Source organism: Nematolebias whitei, chromosome 21, assembly GCF_014905685.2.
Source record: "Nematolebias whitei isolate Nwh7 chromosome 21, NemWhi1, whole genome shotgun sequence".
Lineage (NCBI taxonomy): Eukaryota > Metazoa > Chordata > Actinopteri > Cyprinodontiformes > Rivulidae > Nematolebias > Nematolebias whitei.
Window position 1 is genome coordinate 5,613,520 of NC_056518.1, and position 27,841 is coordinate 5,641,360.

General features: G+C 42.7%; 1 protein-coding gene across 1 annotated transcript in view; it reads left to right on the plus strand.

The window, feature by feature from the left end:
- Positions 1–4,737: 4,737 nt before the first annotated feature.
- Positions 4,738–27,841, plus strand: part of LOC119427640 (serine/threonine-protein phosphatase 2A regulatory subunit B'' subunit alpha) — a 111,191-nt gene continuing 88,087 nt past the window's right edge. Inside the window, exon 1 of the mRNA XM_037695278.1 lies at positions 4,738–7,488. Within this exon, the coding sequence (XP_037551206.1) occupies positions 4,738–7,488 (2,751 nt within the window). The remainder of the gene's footprint in view (positions 7,489–27,841) is intronic.

The following is a 27,841-nucleotide window of genomic DNA, read 5'->3' on the forward strand; positions in this document are numbered from 1 at the left end:
CTGCTCCGGTCCGGCAGCCCGGCGGCGCGGTTCTGCTCCGGTCCGGCGGCGCTTCAAAGCACCGGAGCGTCTCCTCCAGGTGAACACAACGACTCCACGGAGGTGGATCGTCTTTCAGTAAAAGTAACGGGCTGCTCACTGAAGCTGAGACCGGCTCTGTAGAAGACGAATTTCCCCACAGCCACCTCGGTTCGGTTCTGGTCCAATTCGAGGGTCACAGGTACACTTCCCCCACACCTATGGAAACACCACGAGGGCCAGTCCAGCTGAAAACCAGCGAAATACCACCCGGCGATATTTGTCGGAACCAGGTAGAACCACAAAGGTCCAGATAAGAGTTCGTTGAGGTCCAGGGAGAGAGAGAAAAAAACACCGGACCTTCGTGCGTCGACTCCCCAGCTCGAGGGGTCACCTGGCCGGAAGGGTGCGCTCAGAGTGACCGATGGGGGGGGAGCGGCCGATCGGTCCTAGGCCAAAATATTATTATTTTTTTTTTGGACGGTCCCGTCCGGCTCTCTGAGTCACTGAACACCGAATTCGGTTGGAAGGAGGACCAACTTTAGTCCGGTTCGAAAAACGGGTCAGTTTGATGATAAAAGACTGCAGAGAAGCCGGAGGGAGCTGCTGTCCATCAGCTCGCCGGAAGTGAAGTGACTCAGCCCTTTGTGAATAGTAAAGAGCCATCAGGGTGCTAATGATACATTGTTAGGCTGATGGCCCTTCTTGAACATGTGATCAGCTGGTTTTGGTTGTCAGCAGCAAAACTGGTTGATCCACTCTGAGAAGGTGCTATTTAAGAGACTGAGCTGTATACAGCACCTCAGACTGAGGAAGTCTCTCGGATGATAGACGAAACGTTTCTATATTTTTTTGCTTTGTTTTGTTTTTTGTTTTTTTGAATGTCCAGAGGACCAGATTGAACTTTTTTGGACTAACTTTAAGATATTAGTGTGTACATTTATTTTATCTACGTAGCTAGCTAAACTCAGAAGCTAACTAAAGATTGACAGTAACAGATAAATCTTAGCTTGTAAAACTGCTCATCCATCCAGTCAGCTGCTTAAACAGTTCACCCAATGTTCACCGTTTGTTTATGTTAATGTTCTCCTCACAGGAGGTTCTGACCTAGATGCGAGGACAGACAGAAAAGCAAGGTGGGGGCCACAGGACAATCACAGACTTTGTTGTTAAAAGTTTGCTGTCTTTTCTACAGTGGAGCTGCACGGTGGAGGTAAGTTAAGCTGTAAAAGATTTTGTTGACCAGTTAAACTTTTATCTCTCAGCCTAGATAATGTTTTTTGAGCAATAATAACACAACCATGTTATTGTTGATGTTTTGTTCTCATGTCAATTAGGGAGATGATCAGAGCCCTAAACCCCAGAGAACCACAGAGAAGATTCAGGAAGAGACACAGAGGTGCAGAAGTCTGCATCAACTCTAACCTCAGTGAATCCAGTGACCTGCTGGTGGAATGTGAGGGACAATATGTCAGTGCTATCAAACTGACAAACAGGTATCTGTGTGTGCAACAAGCATCATCTACAGCCTCAGAGGGAACGCTTCCTACTGCTGGAGACACCATCAGCCATGAGCGGGCTTGTTTATGTCCAGAGAAAACAGACATGTTGTTTCTGAAGAAAAACTGTTAAGTGAAAAGGTCCTCAGTGTGTAGCAGTGAGCATTAGACACTGACATGTCACTTGTTGTTTGCAACTGTTCTTTTGAACTGGAAATTATTTGTTTATTTTAATGTAAGAAAACTGCTTGGAATAGAAATACCAAAGTTAAAAAATAAAATTCACAATATGTACTGTAATGTGTAATGTAATTTTATTCTTGTTGGAATTAATATTAATTACAAAATTGGTGCAGAATAAAGAACTGTCCAGGAACCGACACCGAAGTGAAGGTACCGACACCGATACCGATTTTTTTAGAAAGGTACCCAGCCCTAGATATAAACCAGGATTGTTTGGGCCATATTTGAACTTTAGACTGTTTTGTCATCAAAAAAGAGAAAGCTGATACTACCACGTATTATCAGTTTATGTGGCAATAACACATGCCCAGGAGGAATAAAAAGATGCATTACTTCCACTAAATCGCAACACAGAATGTGTGCTCACTTGTGAATCATCTTTTTTCTGTCAGTGAGGCATGTGTACACATTCATCATAGGGGCTGTGCACTTACGTGTGTGTGTGTGTGTGTGTGTGTGTGTGTGTGTGTGTGTGTGTGTGTCAGTCGTTCAGCATTATGAACACCAGTGGAGTTTGTTTACATGCTCTGTTTCAGTCTGGGAAGCTGTCATTTACCAAGATATACTGGTACATAGAAATATTTAAAATGTACAGATCAAGGCCTAATGACTCGAAATAGATCTGCTTGCATAATTTTGATCATGTGATTATTGTCCAAGGATTCTAATTCTAACTGCTCACATTTAAAAGTGCAGCTTGTCAGGAAGTGCAAGTTCCTGCTCAAAATACTGAGTCAGCAGCTCCCAGCTGTTATACATGTGAAAACAGGGAAGAGATAGGATGTCTTGCTTTTGTGCATGTACGCGTGTGTGTATGTTATGTGTGTGTGTGTGTGTGTGTGTGTGGACGGGGATGTTTTCAAAGCACAGTGCCACCCCTTTGGATGTTTTATGTTGTTTGTTTTTGTTTTTTTGCTGTCATAAATCAGTCATCTTATGGTAAATATAAATTGGCCTTCTTCACCCAAAATCCCTCATTATTTAAGTAAAATCTAATTTCAACAGTTTAGTACCATGTAGAAAAACATGTAATATTGAATAGGCGATTGCATAAATATTCACCCCTTTTAAAGCAACTGTCTTAATTCAACTCAAAGAAAAGATTACTGCAAAGTAAAAATGGAGATCCAAAGTAAAGTTTCAAAGTTTCTGCACAATGTGCTGCCATTCTTGTCAGCCCCTTTAAATTTCTGGTATTTGGCATTACCCTGCTATTTCTATAAAGCCTGATTTCTTTTGAGAGCTACAGTCAGATAGCATTTCTGCTAAACAAAATAATCTACACACCTCATTTTAGAAACACGCTTACCTCATTTATTTTTAAAGGTTGACATACTGTATATTGGGGCAGCTGTGGCTGAGTGTTTAGAGCAGTTGTCCTCCAATTGGGAGAGTTGGGGGTTTGAATCCACCAGCAGTCACATGCTGAAGTGTTCCTGACCAAGACACTGAACCCTTCATTGCCTCTGATGCGTGTCCGATCAGTGTATGAATGTGATAAAGCTCTGATTAGTCTTTGTAGAGATCTAGTAGAGTGCTGTAAAAAATGTGTTTATGGAGGTAAATGAGGGACAGATTGTAGTGTAAAGCGCTTTGAGTATCTTGATAAGATAGAAAGGTGCTATATAAGAACAGACTATTTACCATTTACCATGTATCTACTGTGACAAAAATATTTTTTATTGCCCTGCCTTTGCAGCTCTCCACACTTCCATTCCTCTCTTTCTTGGCACAATCTTGATGTCATTTAAACATTTTTAGTTTGCACAACTCAAGAAAAATACTGACCATGTTGTTTTAAGCATGTTTAAGAAAAATTTCTACCAAATGTTGATAGACCAATGTCTCATATCTCTATGCTGTCATCATGTTAATCTGTAGGCTTCACATTTTACACTGGCATTTCTACTTTTTACCTTAGCATTATTCCACACCTATCACATTTTTAATAACAGCACAGTCTAGTCATTTTAAAGGTAATATTATGTCACAAATATCATCAGTGGCTTTTTACAGCCTTTATTTCATTGCAAAGTTGGTAAAAAAAAAAGCCCTTTTAAACATAAGGGTTGCAGACTTCTGCACTAGATAAAACTTCCATCAAGCCACATTTGATATGTGACAGGCTGCAACTGCGCCTCACCTGCTGATAATGCAGTCATTAGCTAGCAATGTCCATCAACACTTGTTCATTCTGTAGCGCAATGCTGTATTCACCGACATACAGTAATAAAGTCATCAAACATTAATATTTGTATTAATGATTTATTGTCCCTTTTCTTTCCCTTCACCACTTTCTCACCTCCTTTTCCTCACCCTCTTTTCTGACTTGCAGGTGGTGTCCTTTAGTCAGATGTGCTTCCTCCATCCTACACATGGCTGACAGGCGGAGACCGAAGGGGTGAAGGAGAGTACGACAACAAGAGATTTCAAGACGCACTCTTGTAAAAAGACAAAGGAGATCTGGGATCAGTCCCCTGCTACTTTAAAGCTGCATTAGAGTCTGCAAGTCTTCTTCAGCTTTGCAAGAAACAAGGTTGTTCTTTCTACATCTTATGACCCAGTGGATGAATCCAAGCCAGGGCGATGTAAAGCCTTCATTGGCTTAAGACTGGGCCCCTGGAGCTGGTCTATGGGGGTATTTGTGCTAACCCTGCTGGATCTTCTGCTGGCTCTATCCTCCATGGTTGTCATTAGTTGCTAATAAGCTGCTGCCTGAGAGGAAAGAGAGAATGTGCCTGTGGAGATGGACAAAACTGTACAGCTGTTATTAAGAGTCTCAGCAATCTAACTAATAATGCTTTGCCTTTTTAAAAGAGTATAACCCTTTGAAAGCTTTGAACATTTGAAAAGATTTCATTGTTTTTTATATTTTTTGTCTTTTTACCAGTTCTTAATTATGATTATATTGTTTTTGTGTCAGTGTTGTCTGTTAAAAAATGTCTCCCTTCTTTTGCTCTGAAAAAAACTGATCACCATGGCAGCAGCCTATCGTGTAGTTGTGAGCAGTGTTAGCTGCTACAACAGTGTGGTGGTGGACCGACGCAGCCATTCCCAAGCCGTGCACTACTGCTCTGGGCCATGTGGGGTGCTGTCCCAAGGCCTAGACTGCACTGTTGCACATCGTGGAACTTGTTCTGAGCTTCTTGTTGCCTCTGATTCAGTGTACAATGACTTTAGCATCTCACCCATACACTCCCGAAACATGATCACACAGCAACTTTCTAAGCATAGTAAACTTTGTGTTACCATGGATACCATTCATAATGGTTGTCTAGAGAGGACAAGCAGCAGTGGCAATTTGTCTTCAGGGGAGGACAGCCCCACATGGCGTGGTAAAAAGACCCCCAGTGGTGCAGGATCTACTGGGAACATGAGCTGCTCTGTGAGCCTTAAAGACATTACTGAAGAAGCCATTAACCTGGCCAGTGGCAAGCTCAAAGAGTTTTCATTTGACAAGCTGCGCCTGACCTCCTCTAGTCATGTCACTTTCCGCAAAGGTCGTAAGGTTCGCCCAGACTCTTTTAGTCGTCGGTCCACTGACCTGGACATCATCTATAGCCACATCAGCTCCAATCTGACAACAAACACAACAGCTAACAGCATGACGAATGGCTTGGCTCCTTCTAATGATGAGAACCTTCCACCACTTGTGCTGGGGAAAGGAATGGGAATGGAAGAAGCAAAACTAAAGGGCAGCTCAGGCATGCTCTCAGCCAACAACAAAGCGGGTAGTGGCTCAACAAGCACCCTTTCAAGTATGGGGTCACTGAACCAGAGTCTGAACACGGTGGCCTCCTTGTACTGCAGCACCCTTGGAGAGGAGAACCTAATAGCCCGATTGCTGGAGAAGACACGAGCAGAAGCAGCCACTGGAGGAACAGGGGGGGAGGACATTCGTGCATGTCTTGACATTCTGCTTAAATGTTCTGAAGACCTAAAGAAATGCACTGACATCATCAAACAGTGCATCAAACGCAAAGCTGGTGGCAATCCAGAGGATGGAGGAGCAAGTCCTGACAATGTTTATCGTGCTGTCATGACCCGACTTAGCTCTTACCTGAAGAGACTGCCACTGGAACTAGAAGGGAGTGGAAGTTTGGGAGGCAGTGGACTGGGAGGTCAGGGAGCACCTGGAAGCAGACACAGTGATTTGGCTGAACTGGTAAACACCCTTCACTCAATCCAGCAAGGACCTTTTTCTCCGATTTTTGGTAGTGAACAACCTCCTCGCTATGAAGATGTGGTGCAGTCACCTCCAGTTCCAAAGACCATTTCACAATCTTCTACTCCTTCTTTGTCTTTATCTTCATCTGTGTGTTCTAAATCAGATTTCATCTACACCAAACTAATCCAGAGTTCAGCTCAGTTTAAAGGTCCTCCACTCACAAATGGACTACAGCCTTCACATGCATCTTCTCTCACTCAACATACTCTTTCTCCACCATCAGTCACATGTTCTTCTAGTAGTTCTTCTCCTACACACTCCCCATCCTCGCTTCGAAACTCACCAAGCCCACCTGACACACACAATCCCCCAGCATCCCCCATGGAGGCTCTTTATATTGAGGAAGAGGCAGATATGGAAAAGACACCATATCATGTCTTGCTGCAAACACACTCTCCACCTAGAGGGGTGAACACTACATCTAACAATGATGAGACTATGGTGGAGCAACACCTGCACTTGTCACAGTCTAATACATGCCACAATTCTTCAAATAATTTGCCAGCCAGCTCTGACTACATTTCCTCTTGGGCTCAAACTGCCTCACTAACTGTCTTAACACCTAAAGCTATATCACGCAGGAACGATGACATTGATAAACTGCTAATTGACTTGGAGAATCTGTCTCAGAGCATGAGCCACCCCAGAATCACAGAACTTCCTCTTCCAGTTAAAACCAGGAAGCGAGTGGGAGGCCAAGGGACTAACATCAATGAGTCTTTAACTCACCTCAAAATGACACCGTTTCATATTAAAAATCCATCCAACCACCAAAGCGTTAATGGCCTTAGCTCCAACACGCCCCTGAGTATTCCTCCTTCCCAAGGACAGAACAGTGAGCATGAAGGGGCTGGAGATGAAGAAGATGGGGCACTTTTGTTAAGAATTCTTGAAAGCATCGAGAGTTTTGCCCAAGAGCTGGTGGATTCTGGGCCAGGGAGTACTGGAAGTGCTGAGAGGAAATGCGGAAAGGAGCGGGAGGTGATGAGATTATTGCAGGATACACTGACCACTGCTGGTAGGGCTGAAACTCCTGAGAGTACAAACTCACCAGCTGTTTCTACTGTTCCCTTTAAATACACAGACATAGACCCGGCTGCAAAGACAAAATACACAGAGGAAAACACACCTGTGGTTTCACTTACAACAACATCAATACCTGCAGTACCTGGACCTGACTCTAATGTTGCAATAGAATCTGCACTTAAACCTACACTAGATGCCTCTCCTGATCTTCTTTCTTTGCCTAAACCAGTGCTAGATAATGTTACAGAAGCTTCTGCAGGTGAATCTGTCCCTGAAGCATCTGTACCTACAAGTTTCCTGGAATCAACACATTTGGATGGACCTTCATCTGTGGTCTCACCTGAAGCCCCGGCTTCTGTTGGTATTCGAGCTGCAGAAACCACAAAAGATAATGCTATTACTGTTGATGAACCTGCTACTATGGAATATGGTGGCACAACCCTTCTCATCCAGCAGACTCCAGAGGTGATCAGGGTAAGTAATATGCACATACGTATTCACAGTCAAATAGGTTATCAGAGACAAGCACAGACAATTACTTTAGTTGCCAGTATATAGAGCACACCAGAATATAAGCCACACACATTAAATAAAAAAAAAACACTAACAAAAACAACAAAACAATTTTGTACATACTGTATATGAGCCTCGGGTGTTCATGTTATAACATGAGTGGCAGCACACAACTACTGAGAGAGATGTACAGCTCTTGTTGTAGATCAAAAATCAACCACCAGATGGTGTTTCATAGATTTTACTGTCTAACACACACACACAGATAGAGTGAACCCCACACGCCTTCGTGACAACTACCTCCCTCATTCATGGTTACTCTACAGAATGGCCTAACACAAACTAACATATAATGAACACAAACTACCAGTAGGCTAACAAGAACAGACTAATCACTAAAAGAACAATGCTAAACAACTAATGAAAATGATTAACAATGAACATAAATTTTACCCATAATCCCTCCCTGAGGCCATGTGACCAGCAGTCAACTGCAATGGACCATAGTGTGCTACAGTATGCACCGGTAACATGCACAAATACGTACAGTAAATGTTTTTTTTTTCTGAACAGTGTCTGTGACACAGCTGGTTTAAAAAACAAACAAACAATAAAAACAGTAGCCTTCCAGGAAGTCAAGGAAGAAGTGGGTAAAGATAATGGATGGATGGATGAAATCTTATCATGACTACGATTGTTGTCTAGACATGAGTCCAGTGTGACCAGTCCTGCTTTAAATTCTCCATGACCAAGCCACAATGATGCATGCTGGTACCATGTCATTGATCCACTGACACCATGCTTCACCAAGCTGTCATTACAATAATAACACCATGATCTTGCTATCCAAGTGTTGCGCTCAAAACTCTCCATGCTCTATCACTGCTAATGAGACCCTATGTATTAATTTACTCCTGAAAACCTCGCCAAGACCCTGCAAAGGCCATTTATGTTCTGGATGATTGTCACATTGTAGCTGAGTGCTGTTATTCTGTGTGAAAAGGAACTTACACACAGGCTGTTTCAGCTTTTCACTTTATACCAGCTCAGAGGCAAACTGGCTATGGATCAACTTATCCCATTCTGCCTTGGTCACTTTACACATAATACCAAAACTGTTATGTGAAAAAAGTCTAATGTTAACTATAGTTGCATAAGTTTTGCCTTGTGTGACAAAATATTGTTGTTGTCACTTTAACAGATACTTCCATATATGTTACAATGTAAAGTAGGTAATGTATTTTGCCCTTCAAACTATTTTGAAGATTGTGGACAAAGGGTGGTGGTGGTGGTGTGTGTGTGTGTGTGTGTGGGGGGGGGGGGGGTATGTGTGTTTATATACAGTGCCTTGCGAAAGTATTCGGCCCCCTTGAACTTTTCAACCTTTTGTCACATTTCAGACTTCAAATATAAAGATATAAAATTTTAATTTTTTGTGAAGAATCAACAATAAGTGGGACACAATCAGCTGATGGGGCGGCTGTGGCTGAGTGATTAGAGCAGTCGTCCACCAATGCGAGAGTTGGGGGTTCGAATCCACCATGCTGAAGTGTCCCTGGACAAGACACTGAACCTCTCATAGCCTCTGATGTGTGTCCCATCGGTGTATGAATGTGATCTAAAAGCACTGATTAGTCTCATTAGAATGATTTGTTCAATTAGCTTTGTAGAGATTTAGTAGAGTGCTGTGTGTGAATGGGTAAATGAAGACACAGATTGTAGTGTAAAGCGCTTTGAGTATCTTGAAATAAGATAGAAAGGCCTATATAAGTGCAGTCCATTTACCATTTACAATCGTGAAGTGGAATGAAATTTATTGGCTGTGTCAAACTTTTTTAACAAATAAAAAACTGAAAAGTTGGGCGTGCAATATTATTTGGCCCCTTTACTTTCAGTGCAGCAAACTCACTCCAGAAGTTCAGTGAGGATCTATGAATGATCCAATGTTGTCCCAAATGACTGATGATGATAAATAGAATCCACCTGTGTGTAATCAAGTCTCCGTATAAATGCACCTGCTCTGTGATAGTCTCAGGGTTCTGCTCAAAGTGCAGAGAGCATCATGAAGACCAAGGAACACACCAGGCAGGTCAGAGATACTGTTGTGGAGAAGTTTGAGAAGATTTGGATACAAAAAGATTTCCCAAGCTTTAAACATCCCAAGGAGCACTGTGCAAGCAATCATATTGAAATGGAAGGAGTATCAGACCACTGCAAATCCACCAAGACCTGGCCGTCCCTCTAAACTTTCATCTCGAACAAGGAGAAGACTGATCAGAGATGCAGCCAATAGGCCCATGGTCACTCTGGATGAACATCAGAGGTCTACAGCTGAGGTGGGAGAGTCTGTCCATAGGACAACAATCAATTGTACACTGCACAAATATGGCCTTTATGGAAGAGTGGCAAGAAGAAAGCCATTTCTAAAAGATATCCATAAAAAGTGTAATTTAAAGTTTGCCACAAGCCACCTGGGAGACACACCAAACATGTGGAAGAAGGTGCTCTGGTTAGATGAAACCAAAATCGAACTGTTTGGCCACAATGCAAAACAATATGTTTGGCGTAAAAGCAACACAGCTCATCACCCTGAACACACCATCCCCACTGTCAAATATGGTGGTGGCAGCATCATGGTTTGGGCCTGCTTTTCATCAGCAGGGACAGGGAAGGTGGTCAGAATTGATGGGAAGATGGATGGGGCCAAATACAGGACCATTCTGGAAGAAAACCTGTTTGAGTCTGCAAGAGACCTGAGACTGGGACGGAGATTTATCTTCCAACAAGACAATGATCCAAAACATAAAGCCAAATATACAATGGAATGGTTCACAAATAAACATATCCAGGTGTTGGAATGGCCAAGTCAAAGTCCAGACCTGAATCCAATCGAGAATCTGTGGAAAGAGCTGAAGACTGCTGTTCACAAACACTCTCCATCCAACCTCACTGAGCTCGAGCTGTTTTGCAAGGAAGAATGGGCAAGAATTTCAGTCTCTTAATGTGCAAAACTGATAAGAGACATACCTCAAGAGACTTGCAGCTGTAATTGCAGCAAAAGGCGGCGCTGCAAAGTATTAAGGGGGAGTGGTGGCGCAGAGGTTAGAGAGGTGGGCTTGTGATCCGAAGATCGCCGGTTCACGCCCCGGCCCCGACAACATCAAAATTGTGGGTGGGGTAGGTGAAACACCCACACTTGCCCCCACCCTCATTCGCCCCACTCTGGGCCCATGAGCAAGGCCCTTAACCCCCACCATGTGCTCCCTAAACAGGTCTCTCTTGAAAATGAGTTCTCGTGGCTCAATGAGACTAACCTGGATAAATAAAGGCTAAATGAAAAAAAAAAATAAATTAACGCAAGGGGGCCGAATAATATTACACGCCCCACTTTTCAGTTTTTTATTTGTTAAAAAAGTTTGACACATCCAATAAATTTCATTCCACTTCACGATTGTGTCCCACTTGTTGTTGATTCTTCACAAAAAAATTTAATTTTATATCTTTATGTTTGAAGCCTGAAATGTGGCAAAAGGTTGAAAAGTTCAAGGGGGCCGAATACTTTCGCAAGGCACTGTATATACAGTGTCTATAGTTGCATAAACTATACAGTATACTGTAATACAGACCTAACAAGGCTAAGTCAGGTCCTCTGGATGGATTCATCTTGTTGAAAAATCCAGTTCAACAAAAATAATTTGTGCAAAGACCCTGACCTAACCTTGTTAGATTTATCGACCTGGACTATTTAGTATGCATCAGTATAAAATACAGACAATACAATATATAATCTCAGAAACTAGTGTTGTCTTGGCAGTCCACCTATACCTCCTATCTCAATGATAAGGAATACTGTTTTGAGGATCAAAATGTTCATATTTTAGACAGAGAAAACAGATGGTTTGAGAGAGGGTGAAGGAAACCATTTATATAAAATGAGAAAAAATACTTTGAACTGAGGAGAAGGTCTCAGATTTCAACTTTCAAAAACTTATAATAGCTGCTTTGCCATTGATGAGTGTGATTCCACTTGGTTCGCTAATCCATTCTTCTCATGTGTAGGTGAATTGCCACTGTGACTTGTTTTCCCACTTTGATTGTCAAAGCAAAGTGGGTGGTTTCTTGTAGCTCTGTCTAGCTCACTCTGAATCCTCTGTCCCGCCAATAAAGACAGAAAGGTGTGGACCTCGTCATTGGTCCATGGCACTGTTTTTGGAGCTTACATACAGAACTAGAAACTAGAAGACTAGAAAACTAAAACTAACCCACATTCTACTACCATTGCATGGGAAGTGGCAGTTCAGATGTAGTTTGCAGTTATTACTGGCATACATGTGTTTACCTGTATACTGACCTTCACAAATCTATAAAATTCACAAAAACAATCTGTATGTCTTGACATGTATGTGCTGGGAAGGTCATCAATTAGTGTAGCCAATCAACGGCAGAAAGGTGCTTAGAAGCTCAAACTGGAGAGATATGATCTCTCCTACTAACTCCAGTTATAACTCTGGCAGCAGCATTTTGGATTGACTGAAGACGTTTTAAAGAAGTATTTGGACACCCAGATAAACCATTGCAATAGTTCAGTCTAGACGTGACAAATGCATGGACCAGTTTTTCTGCATCATTTTTAGATAAGATGTTTCTAGTTTTAGCAATATTACGCAGGTGGAAGAAAGCAGTTCTAGTAAAATTTTTAATGTGGGGGTTAAAAGACATGTCCTGATCAAAAATAGCAGCAAGATTTTTAACACTATAAATGGAGGACAGATTAATGCCATTCAAGGAGGGCGAAAGACTGAAAAATTAATTCTTATGCTGCTCAGGTCCAAAAACCAAAACCTCTGTCTTGTCTGTGTTCAAAAGCAGAAAATTTAGGGTCATCCAGGTGTTTTTGTCTTTAAGACATTCTTGTAGTCTAAGTAACTGATTAGTTTCATTGGGTTTCATGGACAAATATAACTGTGTATCATCAGCATAACAATGAAAATTTATCCCATGCTGTTTAATAACTTTACCTAATGAAAGCATATATAAGGTAAATGGTATTGGTCCAAGCACTGAAACCTGAGGAACTCCATGACTAACTTTGGTGTATGATGAAGATTCATTATTTACATTTACAAATTGGAATCTATCAGATAAATATGATTTAAACTAATTTAGAGCCATTCCTGTAATCCCAATATCATATTCAAGTCTCTGTAATAGAATATCATGATCAACTGTATCAAATGCAGCACTGAGGTCTAACAGTACCAGTATAGACACAAGTCCATTGTCAGAGGCCATGAGAATATCATTAGTAAATTTCACCAGTGCAGTTTCAGAATCAGAATCATAATAAACTTTATTGGCATTGCACCGAGATACAACGCGAATATGTACGTACAGTCGTCTGAAGATGGGCGGAGTGCACGAATCTGTGGCAAAAATAATTAGCGCGGCCTTCTTATTCTTATTCAGAATAATATTTGCTTAGATAAGAAAAGGAAAAAAAACATGAGGAGAGACGGTATAAAAAAAAAGATCTCTCACACCGTGTCCTAGACGGGGCACAATTTGAGGCATAAAAAAAAACCTACCACAGCAAAGCAACATAAACAGACATTATACATTTACATATAGGCAGTGAAAACATTGAATTTTTAAGGGAAAGTCGTAGCATAGTCCAGAGCCCCCCCCTCAGCCATTGTCCAGATAAGAGGTGACGTTCATCTTCAGCCCAGTTGAGGTTCTGTTACATGTCCACAGCCTTGGGGAAGGGAGGGGTGAGGAAACAGTCAAAGCATCTTTGTTGTTTTCAAAACATTCCAGGAGGAGTTGAGATAAGTCCAGTGTAGTGAACTCGGCCTCTGACCAAAACCTGCCTCTGAGGACCTTCATGGGACAGGAACTGTTATTTCATTGATGTGAATCCAGAAATACAAATTAGCTCATCCAGAGACTGTCTAATTGTATCCTGAAGTAATCAATTGAAAGAACACTTTTCTTTTATATTATCATCACTATTTTACAATATCTTGATAAATCAAAAGTGTGTTTAGTTCATACCATTTCTAAATGTTGAAGTGAACCACTCATTTTAAATCAACTGTGAAACAGTATTAATGATTTTTTAATCCTCATTTAAATTAGAAATCAAGTTAAATGTCTCTTTTACAAAGTAATTATGCATTTTTGATCTTCTGTCTAAATGAAAAGTAGTGATGTCAGTTGAAAGTCAGAAAGAAGTTATTAGAACGAACTGCCGTGCTTTTAAATCTAGCAGACGGTAAACAAGAAGCTACTGGCCTCTCTTCCTCCCACTTCACCATAACATGTCTTCTGTCTGTACGGGACGTTTCTAAAACATTCCTGCTGTTTTCTTGACTTGTAATGATCCTCTGACATCACTAGAACCACCCCCTGTTGGTTGCTTCAACCAATCAGGAAGTCCTGAGGTGACCGGAAGTGAGAACTCTTTAAGAGTCCACACTTCCTGGAACTTCTCAGGTCAACTGGGTCTGTCAGTCGGTCGGTCAAGTCTCCTGAGCTCCTCAAGCGGGTCTCTGATGAAGTCCAGTCTTGAACTTAGTCTTCGGAGCCTGTGATAGATCCTTCCACATCTGAGTGGAACCTCTTACGGACTCACAGCTTGCTATGTATCCACCCAGGAGATGAGTGTGTTTGTTGAACGGAGTACTGTCACTACTTCGGACGATTCTCAGCCATCCTTACCGGAGATGCTGAAAGGTTGCGTTGAAATGGACTCCTGTTCCTGAGCGGAGGTATCCCCATCTAAGGTAACGAGTCGCCACGCACCGAGTGTACTGGGCTGAGCTGGGGTCGGATGAAGGGTGCCATTCCTAGTCAACACACATTCCTTTTTATTCATCTTTTCTCTCCATTTAAACCCCGTCATTTCCCATCTTTTTGAAGTTTAATGGGCGATAGTTGACCGGACTTTTCATGCTAACTGCTAGCTGGAGGCTAGTATTCACGGGCTGTGATTGGTTGAAAGCCGCTGTTTGGGTCGCTCTGATTCGCTGAGAAGCTGATGACGTATCTCTGTGCGTCCACTCCCTCTGATGTCAGATTGTGAAGCCAACCTCCGCTGTGCACGTGTCTGAAAAGTCACGTGACCCTGGAAATGAAGCTCGTTTTAACAGAGTCCGCCTTTGTGTTTAAAAACGCTAAATAAAGCCTGCCACTGTTCCTAAAACTCATGTTTTTCATGCAGATAAAACGTGATTGTGCAACAGCCATGTTAATAGCTTTAAACCGTCCATAAAAATGTTGCAGAATCATGTTCGACCTTGTGCTAAAGTGTAGCTAACGGCTAACAGCCGGATGTCAACAGGACGGTTCACAGGAAGTTGTCATAGACTTCTGCTGGTAAAAATAAGCTTACACCACCACCTGCTGTCGAAAATGGAATATAACGGTTTTCCTGAAAGAAAGCTGATCACTTGCTTCAATTAAAAAAGTTTTTTCTTTGTTAATCCAGCCTGGTTTTTGAGTTACTGTTTCAATAGCGAATTTCTGGTATATTAAACTGCTTGAGAGCGTTTAAAACTGAACGTTGCTGTAAGACTTCTTAGAAAAATTGCAGGTTTATTAATTTTAAGTTTATTTGACTGAATTAACACTGAACAGGCCTGGTTCATGGTATCTGTTAGATTTAAGCTCATTAAGTAACACTGCCAGAAGGAGGCATTTACTTAGAATATTCATGCATTGGGGTAAAACTTACAAATAGGTGCCCATTCATTTGAAAAAGTTGGCTTTTAACAGTACTGTTGACTGAATCCAGACCTAAAATAGTGTATAACACTCACTGCTCACTTAAATACAAATATTTACCCATTAAAAACTCTAAGGTTGCAACTATTTAGCCAGATAGGTTTTGCTGAACAGTGAATAACCATGGCAGATGTGACAGAAACAAATATTGATCCATGTGAGGGGAAGGACTGGTTGGAGAGAGCGTTAACGCTGCTAACAGAATCCTTACATCCATATGGTGAACAGGTGGACAGCATGAACTCAAAAGAGTTATTGGACGAGCTGAAGGATGTTGCAGAAGGTGTGACCTCTGCAACCATAACAAAGTCAAGCTATGACCAGCTGGCTAAATTGGCACTCTTATTGAAAGCAACATTTTATGTTGAGGCAAACAGAGCTGAAGCCCTTGACAAAAAGTTAATGCACGATACAGAGGTCCATGTGGCAGCACGTGTGGAGTACCTAAAACTCGAGGCACAGTCTAAATTTGATAAGGAGACCTGGGCAAATGAATTAAACATGAGAGAGAGCTCTCACAAGCTCAGCTGTCATTACAAGCTCGCTCATATGAGGAGAAGCTACGTGAAAGAGAGATTAAGTACCAGGCACTGGGTTCAGATATTGATGTTCTACAATGAAAGTTGCAGCTCACATCAAAAGATCTGGATGAGTGCAGATTGGAAAAGGCGGCGTTAGTCTAACAAGGCGTGCGTTTACAAAGTGAATGTCATACATCACATGAACGCTTAAAAGCCTGTGAGGCGAGACTAGCCGCAGGAACAAATGAGATTTCTGACGTGGGGCAAGGTTGTCTGGAACTCAAAGACGAACAAGGTCAGAGTCCAGGTCACCCCCCACTACCTCTGAAGGATTTTGCTGTACCTCCTGCTCTTTATCCCCTTCCGTCACCTCTACATGAGTCTAGCAACACACCTCCATGTGCCATTGTGGTTCCTACGATACCGATAATACAGCCTTTGCTCTCAATTTTGGATTTGCACAAAATAGCAAAATATGTCCATCGCTTTGAGCCAGGGCCGTTGGGTTCAACTGACACTAAGGCCTATCTGAACGACCTTGACTTCCAATTAAGAAACTATCCCAACGCTACAGTTGAGGATAAAGTAGGTTTTATCAGGCTCACTTCATCCAGGACGGTGTTTTCCCTCATAGAGCATCAACCTGATGCCACAAGAAAGGATTACTGCCTGTTATGTGCTGCTCTTATGAAAGCGTATTCCCCTTGCACGGGACCTGGTGGTTATCCAGCCGCCGACAAGGTCATGCAAGGTAAGAATGAGAACCCAAGGGCATATTATTCCAGGATTTTGCAGGCTTATTTTGGTTTCAGGAACTAGTCCAGAATGGAGGAGGAAGAACCGTTTAAGTACGTTTTCAGCAAAAATCTCCACCCTGACATAAGAATGTTGGTGCAAATGATGGCTAATTTCAAAGAGAAATCCATCAGTGAGATAAAAAGTTGTGCTATGAATGTCTTTGAAGCCCGTTCACAGGCCAAAACACCCATTGAGGTGTTCCCAGGTGAGAGGATTCCTGCCCAGTCATTAGAATTGGAAGGGACGAGAGCTTCGACTCCCCCTCCCAAAAAAGGCGAGAGGAAACGAGGTTTCCCAGCAGCCAAACCACAACAGGTGAGTGCCCCCTGGTCCAGACGAGATCCTAATTGGTTTCCCAAGGAACCAGAGGATGAACGAACGTACCAGAAGGGGGCCGCACGCCCTAAGGGTAAAAAGTATGGCACCAAAAGTGACCCATACAACCAGGGATCCCACTGGGAACCCCAGAGGGGTGGAACTGCTTCCCCACCACGTCGGACTGAACAGCCTGAGATGAAAAAGAAACAGCAGCAGGTCCAAAAAGAGAGCCCCAGACCTCTGAGCTTGGACGAGACAGAGAGTGTGCTTCGGTTCTTGGAATTGTTGAAAGGTGTTGCCACGGACAAGCAACCTAACACGTTGTTTGGCAATGTCATTGCTGATAAGTCAGAGCACTCAGACAACACCGTTACTGCTGTCAGAGACAGTCACCATGACGCTGTTGTAAACTCTGACACGCCCTCACCTGAAATAGGGGGGGTACAATCACACGTCACCGACGGTGACCCGTCACAAACTGAAACCTCAGAAACAGCAATAGCTGTGCTAACGGTTCAGTCCAAACAGGGTGACGCAAACAACAATGCTGCCGCTGTCATGGACAGCCACCAGAACCTTGTTGTTACAAACAATGAGAGCCCCTCAACACACGGTGAGCGGGTGATCTCATACATCAATGACGGACGCCCGTCAAGAGCTGAACTCCCAGGAGCAGCAGCAACTGCACCAACAGTTTGGGAAAACCGAGATTACACAGGTGAAGGTAGACGTGAGAAGAAACGTCAGCCAAAATCTCCAAGGTTCCTGTGTAACCTGATCAGAAAGGGGGTCGCTAAAAAAGCTTACCTGTCAATCACACTTGAAGGGGTCGTCACACATGAAGCCCTACTGGATGGTGGAGCCGACATAACTATTATGTCAGCCAAACTGTTCGAGGAGCTCAGGACCGCCGCTAACGGTGTTCACAGGGAAATACCTCTCATAGAATGTGCTATAGGGCTGCAGGGCCTCGCAGAGACGAGGACAACCCTAACAGCTAGAGCTATGGTTCACATGCAGGTTGGTGAGATGACACTATACCACCTGGTATATGTGTCTATGGTTGACTCATTCCCATTTTTGGTCGGCCAGGATTTTATAAATCGCTTTGACGCGATTATAGATTATGGTACACAGACAATGTGGGTTAGAGTGAGCAAACCCTTGCCAATACCCATGCCTCCTGAGACAGTCACAGACGGCCCAACAGCAGGCACCACAGAAGGCACCGAGGACCTCTCAGCAGAGAACACAGTCCCGGTAAGTAATCCTTCAAAAGCATGTGAAACCAAAAACACCCAACCGGTGAACCCGACTCTGACTGAACAAGAAAGCCTCCTCTGCAAGCTGAGACAGTAAGGGCCCACCGGACACTACCTACCATTGGTAGTTAAAGGTGTAGTGATCCAAGGATCCCACACCAACGATGCTGTACTGTCGCCGGGGACAGATAAACTAGCTATCAAGGACGGAGCCGTGGACGGCCCTCAGAGGTCCTCTGACCCCTCCGGGCTGCTCGCAACCCTGTCAGTACAACCTACAGCCGAGGTGATGGCAGTCACACGTGCACAGGCTACAGCCAAGCCGTCTGACAACACTGTCTCTGTACAACCCGTGCTGACTGACCCAGACATCATCCAACTTCAAAAGTTGGACCCTGCAATAAACTTGGTGATGCTGTACTTGACTGACCCAGAGAAACACACTCCGTCCGTAGCAGACCTGGATTCCAATCCAGACCTTAAAGCCGTCTTTCAGCTGCGCAAACAGCTAAAACTACTCAAGGGCATCCTAACTTTTGCTCATGGAGCGACGCCCTCACCCATGTTCGTGGTCCCCCATGACCACAGGGGGGTTACGTTAGTTAGGGTGATGTTACCAAACGCGATAACATGATCAAATCTGACATTCAGAGTGAGTGGCGCACCGAAACGACGTTTTCTAGTTGCTTAATCACTACTTTTGTCAATGTTGAAACGTTGTTTTTTCTGGTTGCTTAGTCACTATTTTTGTCGATGTTGAGACATCGTTTAATTGGTTTTTGGTATTGTTTCTGAACACCCCTAGCAAGAATGAATTTTGTGTGTACTTTAAGTTAGAGACTAAGAGGACTTTTACTATGCCAACATGCAGTTCATTTGTTAAAATTCAATCTTTGCGGAGTCAATGTAGATTATTGCCACCTTAAGTACCATAATCTACATTGATCTCACTACGCTCAAGCCAAACCTACTCGAACAATCCTATTCGGGGGGGGGGGGGGGGGGCTAGCTAATCCTTCAGTTGAGTCTCGCCATAGACTCCAAAAACATTTAGGGGAAAACAAAAAGCCCAAACCTCAAGTCGTTCGTCTAAAAGGACAACAGACAATTGACCCAAACTATATTTTGCTATGTAAATCTAACTTAAACCAAGTTAGGAATGGAAAAATAGTTTGGAATGCCCTTCTATAGGTATAAATCCCTATATAAATTTTTCAGCATGACCCACCCTTTAAACTGGTAACTTTAGCTGATCTAAACCATGATAGCTTACACACCAGGTGCATATAGGTTAAGGTCTTATGTAAAATCCCTCTCATAAGCCCAACTAAAACCACATAAATGCATAACACATAGAACCAGAATGGCACCCACTGGGAACCACCAGCAACAGCCTTCGCTGAAGGGACCTACAACTCCAACGTGGGTCTCCAATCTCCATCCAGTGGTCGCCTCTGCAGTTCACTTGAGGGAACCCCTCTGCATGCTGATCAATCAACACCTCCAATCGTTGTGGATTTATCGTTGTGGATTTATCGTTGTGGATTATATGACTTTTTCCAATGGATTACAGACTTTGTTTCCAAGGGGTTAAAGCATTGCTACAATGGAATTACCAACAACATAATGGAATTACCAACAACATTATGGAATTACCAACAACATTGTGGAATTACCTAAACCGTTGTGGGATTACCTTCTTTGACTTTTGATTTCCTCTTGCTGGATTACATCAAGCTCAAGGACATTCGGAGGCGTAAGTTCATGTTGGAATTCATCCCCATGGACAGGCAATGATTTCCAAAGGGGGGACTGTAGTGAACTCGGCCTCCGACCAAAACCTGTCTCTGAGGACCTTCATGAGACAGGAACTGTTATTTCATTGATTTTAATCCAGAAATACAAATTAGCTCATCCAGAGACTGTCTAATTGTATCCTGAAGTAATCAATTGAAAGAACACTCTTCTTTTATATTATCATCACTATTTTACAATATCTTGATAAATCAAAAGTGTGTTTAGTTCATACCATTTAAATGTTGAAGTGAACCACTCATTTTAAATCAACTGTGAAACAGTATTAATGATTATTTAATCCTCATTTTAATTAGAAATCAAGTTAAATATCTATTTTACAAAGTAATTATGCATTTTTGATCTTCTGTCTAAATGAGAAGTAGTGATGTCGGTCGAAAGTCCGAAAGAAGTTATTAGAACAAAATGTCGTGTTTTTAAACCTAGCAGACGGTAAACAAGAAGCTACTGGCCTCTCTTCCTCCCACTTCGCCATAACATGTCTTCTGTCTGTATGGGACGTTTCTAAAACATTCCCGCTGTTTTCTTGACTTGTAATGACCCTCTGACATCACTAGAACCACCCCCTTTTGGTTGCTTCAACCAATCAGGAAGTCCTGAGGTGACCGGAAGTGAGAACTCTTTAAGAGTCCACACTTCCTGGAACTTCTCAGGTCAAATGGGTCTGTCAGTCAGTCGGTCAAGTCTCCTGAGCTCCTCAAGCAGGTCTCTGATGAAGTCCAGTCTTGAACTTAGTCTTCGGAGCCTGTGATGGATCCTTCCACATCTGAGTGGAACCTCTTATGGACTCACAGCTTGCTGTGTATCCACCCGGGAGATGAGCGTTTGTTGAACGGAGTACCGTCACTACTTCGGACGATTCTCAGCCATCCTTACCGGAGACGCTGAAAGGTCATGTTGAAATGGACTCCTGTTCCTGAGCGGAAGTATCCCCATCTAAGGTAACGAGTCGCCACGCACCGAGTGTACCGGGCTGAGCTGGGGTCGGATGAAGGGTGCCGTTCCTAGTCAACACACATTCCTTTTTATCCATCTTTTCTCTCCATTTAAACCCCTTCATTTCCCATCTTTAAACTCTTCTATTTTGCCAGTAATTAATCTAGATGCCTTCAGAAATGTCTGTTGTTTTTTCATTAAGTAAAACGTGCCAAGTTTTATTAATCAGAACCAGATCAGCTAATCACTTGTACATTTTGATGTTAAATTTTGAATCTGTTCAATAAATGACCACATTTATTCTGATGGGTCAAAGAAAATTAACGTCTCAGTGTCACTGATTAAACAACCTATGCACAGTTACCTCGGTCACATGGCTGTAATTTAGCTTGAAAAAGAGAGAACCTGTTTATTTAAATATATTGTAGTCAAGGGCAATTAAACATAGCCCTTAGAACCCTACACCAGCATCAAGGCTACAGTTTGGGTCAGGTAGAACTCGTAATTGTTGTTTCTGCCTTTAAAGTCTTGCTGGTACATATTCTCTGATGGAAACTCCAAAACAGCCGAATTGATCCTTTATTCCAAAAGTTGAGCTCACAGCTTTCTCCAAGATTATTCCACCATTCATGAGTGCTGCCAGGGAGATCACAGTCCTGATAACAGCTGCTCCAATTCCCTGTCACAGCTCCATATTCAGTCCGAGCACTGTCAAGCTTCAACACCTCCACACGAGTTTGTAGACAACCAGATTCCACCAACCCAAACAGTAGAATCTAGTTGTCATCATGAATCCAATTTGTTCCTTAAAGAGGTCAGAGGGGTCCTCCTTACCCTGACTCCTGTCGGGAGAAGTTGATCGATTTTGTTGAGAGACCAGCTGATCCTTCCAAATAAGAGGTATGCAGGAAAAAAAAAAAGAGAGTCTTTTTTAAGGGTTCACAGGACAAAAGAGCGCAGCAGGGAAGCGGGTGGGTGGGTGGGTGGTGGGGGGAACACGTCTGGTTTCACCGTAGAGTAGCAAGAAAACAAAAAAGTGCTATGATGAGCTCTAAAACCTGACTGAAACTCTTCAAATGATTATTTCTTTACAGATGATCACACAACTGACCTGCAACTATTCTCTCTAGAATTTTTTTAGATTAAAGACAAATTTAATAGCTCCAAGACGTGATTATTAATTAAGGGAAATACGTCTTTAAATAGCCTGGTTGGGATGGGATCTAGCAGACATATGGATGGTTTGGATGAAACTATTTTTTTTTTGACAATTCAGAGAGCTCAACAGGACAAAAACAGTCCAAACATAAATCAGGTTCTATTTACATTTTTAAGTTGTCTCATCTGACACAGAACCAGAGGTGATACTAGGAATGTTGGTTTGATTTTTTCCTCTAATTGAAATAATTTTATTTATTAAGAATCTCATGAAGTCATCACTGCTTATAGTTGTAGGGATACATGAATCAACAGAGATAGGATTTTTCATTACACTAGCTATGGTACTGAAAAGGAACCTGGGGTTATTTTTATTCTCGTCAATTAAAGAGGAACGATATAAAATTCTAGCTTTGCGGAGTGCTTTTTTGTACATTAGCAGGCTATCTCTCCATGACAAGTAAAATTGCTCAACTTTAGTGGAGCGCCATTTTCTTTCCAGCTTTCTAGATGTCTCTTTTAAAGTACGTAACTCGGAATTGAACCAAGGAGCTAATCTAATTCTAGTTCAGTTCTGCTGAAGCTTGGAACTCCACACACTCCAGACATTATAGAATTGATAAAACCTCCCGGATGGGAAGGGAAATGCCTTCAGCTTCATAATAAAAGTCCAATTGTTTATTTTTAATTTTTCTGTTTTTTTGTTTGTTTGTTTGTTTGGATTAATGTTATCTCCACTTGATGCGGATTTTCAACAGCACAAAGTGATTTTTTTTATTAATCATGTATGACAGATAAGCACAAATTCTCAACTTGTTGCTTTTGTTCATTTTTACTCTATAGATTGGATTACGTTGTGCTATTTTTTGCTCTGCTTACATTCAATTTTCTCCTCACTTCAGTCCCACTGCTGTTTGTGTTAATTTATTGAGCTTTGTAACCTTCTGCCCTGTTGAGATGTAGGGCTCTTACTTATGAGGTTACCATGGCAGCAAGCACAGTCAGAACTGAACGTCCAACAAACAAACATCATTACATTTGGCCATCAGTCTGTCTAAGCCTCTCTTTTTTTACTGGTGTTGGTGTTTGAAGTGTCCTTCTGTCACCTGTAGTAAAGCAGGAAGTTCAGCACCACTGCTCATCCTGTCCTGTGATTGGTTGCTGTGATATTTTGGGAGCATAACAGTTGTTGCTGTGTGCAGGGCAGAGAAACCTAATGAGGCGTGCTGATTGGACCACAGCAGGAAGGGGAGCGGGAGGGTGGAGCAGTTGGCACACCAAGTGTTAATGGTATCACTACCCCCCTCCACCTCTGGCAGAACTAGGTGTGAGGGAGGCCTAAATCTGTCTGCCCCTCAGTACTATGGCATCCTGCTAACAGACTCACTGTCGCCACAGTGTAGGTGGACCAGCAACACAGTGTGTGGAATGATCTGAAAGTTTAATACAAGTTTTATTTGCAAAGTGTTAACATCTATATAATTGGCATTTGGAGTCTGCCCCATTCAAGATGGCCACTGCAGCTAAGCAAACTTAGCAAACACAAAAATGTCTAGAGCTCAGTCAGTGTTACAGTGTTGAGCAAAAATGTGCTCCAAATGCAAAACAATCAAGAACAGTTTTTATACTTTGCCAGTATCTATCGGCGTATGCTGTAGCTCGACGGTCAGTGCTGCGGTCTTAATCCTGAGGTTGCGGGTTCGAACTATTGCAATGGTTTATTATCTGGGTGTTCAAATACTTCTTTAAAACGTCTTCAGTTGATCCAAAATGCTGCTGCCAGAGTCTTAACTGGAGTTAGTAGAAGAGATCATATCTCAGTTTTAGCTTCTCTCCATTGGCTCCCTGTCAAATTCAGAAATGAATTCAAAATCTTACTTCTAACCTACAAATCTCTCAACAACCTAGCTCCATCTTATATTACATATTGTTCCATATTTTCCTAACAGAGCACTTCACTTTCAGACTGCAGGTTTACTTATGGTTCCTAGAGTTTCCAAAAGCAGAATGGGAGTCAGAGCTTTCAGTTATCAGGCTCCTCTCTGTGTCCTCTGGACACATTGTCCAGTTTTAAGACTGGGCTTAAGACTTTCCTTTTTGCTAAATCCTATAGTTAGGGTTGGCTTGTTATGCTGCTATAGGCTTAGACTACTAGAGGACAAATTGACTTCATTTCCTTAAATGACTTGTTAAAATTGAATAGTTTTTATTTGATACTATTTCTATGTTAACATGTGATTCTTGACCTGCCATTGTACCATACCATACCACTTTATTTATAAAGCACTTAAAACAGCTACAAAGCCAACCAAAGTGCTATTGTGTATCTGTTCCTCCTTCCTGTTCCTTTCAATCCCAGCCGGTCGAAGCAAATTAGCTCTTGTCCTGAACCTGGTTCTGCTAAAGGTTTCTTCCACATGAGGGAGTTTTTCCTTTCCACTGTTGCCTTTGTGCTTGCTCAAGATGAGAGTTCTGCGATGGAGTTAAACTGAAAGCAGTCTGCTCCATTTGAAATTTACATTTAAATCAGAATTTCCTGAGCTTCTGCGAGAGGGGACGAGATCTGTTCTAGAAATGACAGAAAACGTCACTAGAGTTCCTCCACACCAGGTTTGAGCTGTACTGCAGCGTGAATCTCCTGATGAAAACGGTTCGCCTATCCGTCTGGAGCGTGCGCTCATTGCCACTCGTTATAAAGTTATCAAGCGGGCACGCGTTGATGCTGTGAAACTCACATGCATGCTGATGTGAGCTGGTGTGTGCTGAAAGAGAAAGAAAAAACGCGCGCCCCCGAGCATGCAAATCTTTGTGCGTTTGCTGATGCTGCGGGATGCAGCTCATGTGTTGTGCTCATGTTGTGTGCAGCTGCTCCGTGTAAACGCTCGGGGAGCGGGTGCACGTATGAGCTGACGTGCCCTGAAGAGTCGTGTGTGCGCGCCCTCATTCATGCGACACCTTAAGCCAGGATTGCCGCGGGAGCGCGCGTTTGTCGCTCGTGTGGTCAGGAAGCAGCGCGCGGCATCGGTGGGGCGAGGTTACCACTGGGCTCGGTCTGCAGAAACATGTTCATTCTTGGCTGCGAATTACGTGAGCTTTTGAGTGATTCCAAGAGCTGCAGTATTAATTCAGAAAACCTTCTTCGAGGATGAAGGAGCGGAGCCGCTGTGAGGCTTGTGAAAAACTGTTGACACAGCGGGAGCGCGCGTTTGACACCACTGCGATGAAAACGCGTGTCGCTCCTGCCGAGAGCGGTGGGCCCTCTGACCTTCGGCTCGCTCCGCTCTCGTAGCGGCTGTTCGCTAACAACGCTGTCGGCCCCTGCAGTACGCTCCGTCCGCAGGGCAGCTGACGTCATCCCCAACCGTTGCGCCTCTTTTGCTGTCTGCCGCCCCGCATCGCAGCCGGAGAACGAGGTCCCAGAGGTTCTCTTGGCTCATCACTCCACCTTCCTCTCAGGAGAGCTGCAGAAGCTTCTGTTGGAGGACCTTTTCATCAGCGAGAGATCATTTCAAGATGCTCCACGGCTGCACAACGCCTCCCCAGCTCTGCTACGCCAGCCCCTCCCGTCAGACGTCCTTGGCATCCAGAAGTTCAATTTTTCCCGGACTCCGCCAACAGGGGGCCCTCTAGGACAACAAACAGAGCTCAAGTGAAGATAACCAGGTGTTGGTTTGCTGGAGGTGTGTTGATGACACAAGATGTGGAATAACATCATTTTATGATGAAGTGTGGGCGTGGACTCAATTTTTCAATGCAATGCTTCGCATATCGGGATAAACCCATCAGCGACAGCCTTAAAGGGCGAAGCCTATATGAAATAGAACTGGTGTTATTAACTTACTGATGATGTATATGAATGTTTCTGTTCAGTGCCCTGAGATGACTTCTGTTGTGACTTGGCGCTGTATAAATAAACTGAATTGAAATTGAATTGAACCCAGGTTGCATCAGGACAGGCATCCAGCATAAAACATTTGCCAAATCTTTCATGCGAGTTTGCTCACTGTGGTGACCCCTGAAGAAGAGAGAAGCCAAAAGAGAAGCTAATAACTAATGGATTAAATTTTGTCTGTTATCATATTATTTCATGAACTACTGGACATATTTTATTAATTTCATAGAAGTAATCAGAAGGTAAACATCTGCCACTGATCAACTTCTGGATGCAATCCAGTTTAAGATGCCTGACAGCCAACAAACAGGGAAACACAAAAACGGCTATAATTCAACCATATTTACAGATATTGACGTTTGTTGTAGTAGTTGAGCCATTCACAACGCGTATGGTATGGTATATAGTGTATTCATTAAAAAAGTACAAAACAATTCCATAACAATATAAAAAAAAGATACAAAAGATTTAAAATGAAAGGCAGCAGAAAGAAGAAAAAATCTTATTATATCTGCCATCTGCCCCTTTTTTCAAACAATTATTTCAATCATAATAAATGACAATGCATGTAATGAGCACTACGCATTAACAACTGCTTGCTTCAAACTTTAGCATTGTAGATGAACATATTCTGTGATATATTCATAAACTAAACGGATTCATTCATTTTTCTGGACTGAATAATATCGTGTTGAATTATTAAATGTGGACGGAAACGTGTTTATCTTTGACTCACCAACAACAGTGGGTCATTTATTTAAAAACGATTTAAACACATCACACATTTACATTAATGTGGCAAAATTGAAAATAACAACATAATTAATTAGCAAGCTTTCAGAGACCATTGCATGGTATCTGGGTTCAAGCTTTACAACAGCCATTTCTCAAAATATCTGGATTAATTTCTAGCAGATAGAAGAGTTTAAAGATGGAAAGATGAAGTTTAGAGGGAGGGAGATGGTGTGTGAGTGAAAGTGTTGAACAGAACGGCACCCTCCATTCGAACCCAGCTTTCCTCGGTACGCTCGGTAGTAAACTCGACTCATTACCTCTCTGACGATGAATCAGCGGATACGGAGCTCCAGTTAACGCTACCGGTCCAGCGTCTCCGTAGGATGGCAGAGAACCGTCTGGAGTGGTGGCGGGACTTCATCAACAACAGTTCACCTCACGAGTGGACTTCACATGAGTGGAGTCCTTCAGAAGTTCCACTCAGATGTGGAAGATTGCATAATTCCCACAAGACTCGGAAGAGCTCTGGATCATGTCTGGACTTCTGTTCTCCCCAGCACTTCTTCCGTTCGGTTCTGCTCCCAGAACTGAACTCGACTGCACTCGACTGGAGCTGCAAACGACTGAAGCCCGTTTGAACTAGGAAGTACTGACATTTAAAGAGCTCTATTTCCGGTTCATTTGGGAACTTCCTGATTGGTCAAACCGACCAGACAGGGGTGTGTTTTTGTGACGTAAGAGGTCACTAGAAGTCAGAAAAACAGAAAATGTTTTGGAACAGATTGAAAATGTTTTAGAGACAGGCTAAAGAAATGTTTGGACGAGTTGGGTGAAAACAGGTGCCAGCTTCTCTATATTATGTCTGAGAGGATTTAAAAACATGACAGTTCGTTCCAACAACTTGTCTTCGACCTCTGACCGACATCACAACGTGCTCATTTCAAACAGAAGATCAGAAAATGCATGAATTACTCCGTAACACATTCCAATTTGATTTCTACTTTGAATGAGGATTAAAAATCACTAATACTGTTTCACAGTTGATTAAAAATGATTAGTTCACTTCAACATTTAAAAATGGTTTGAACTAAACA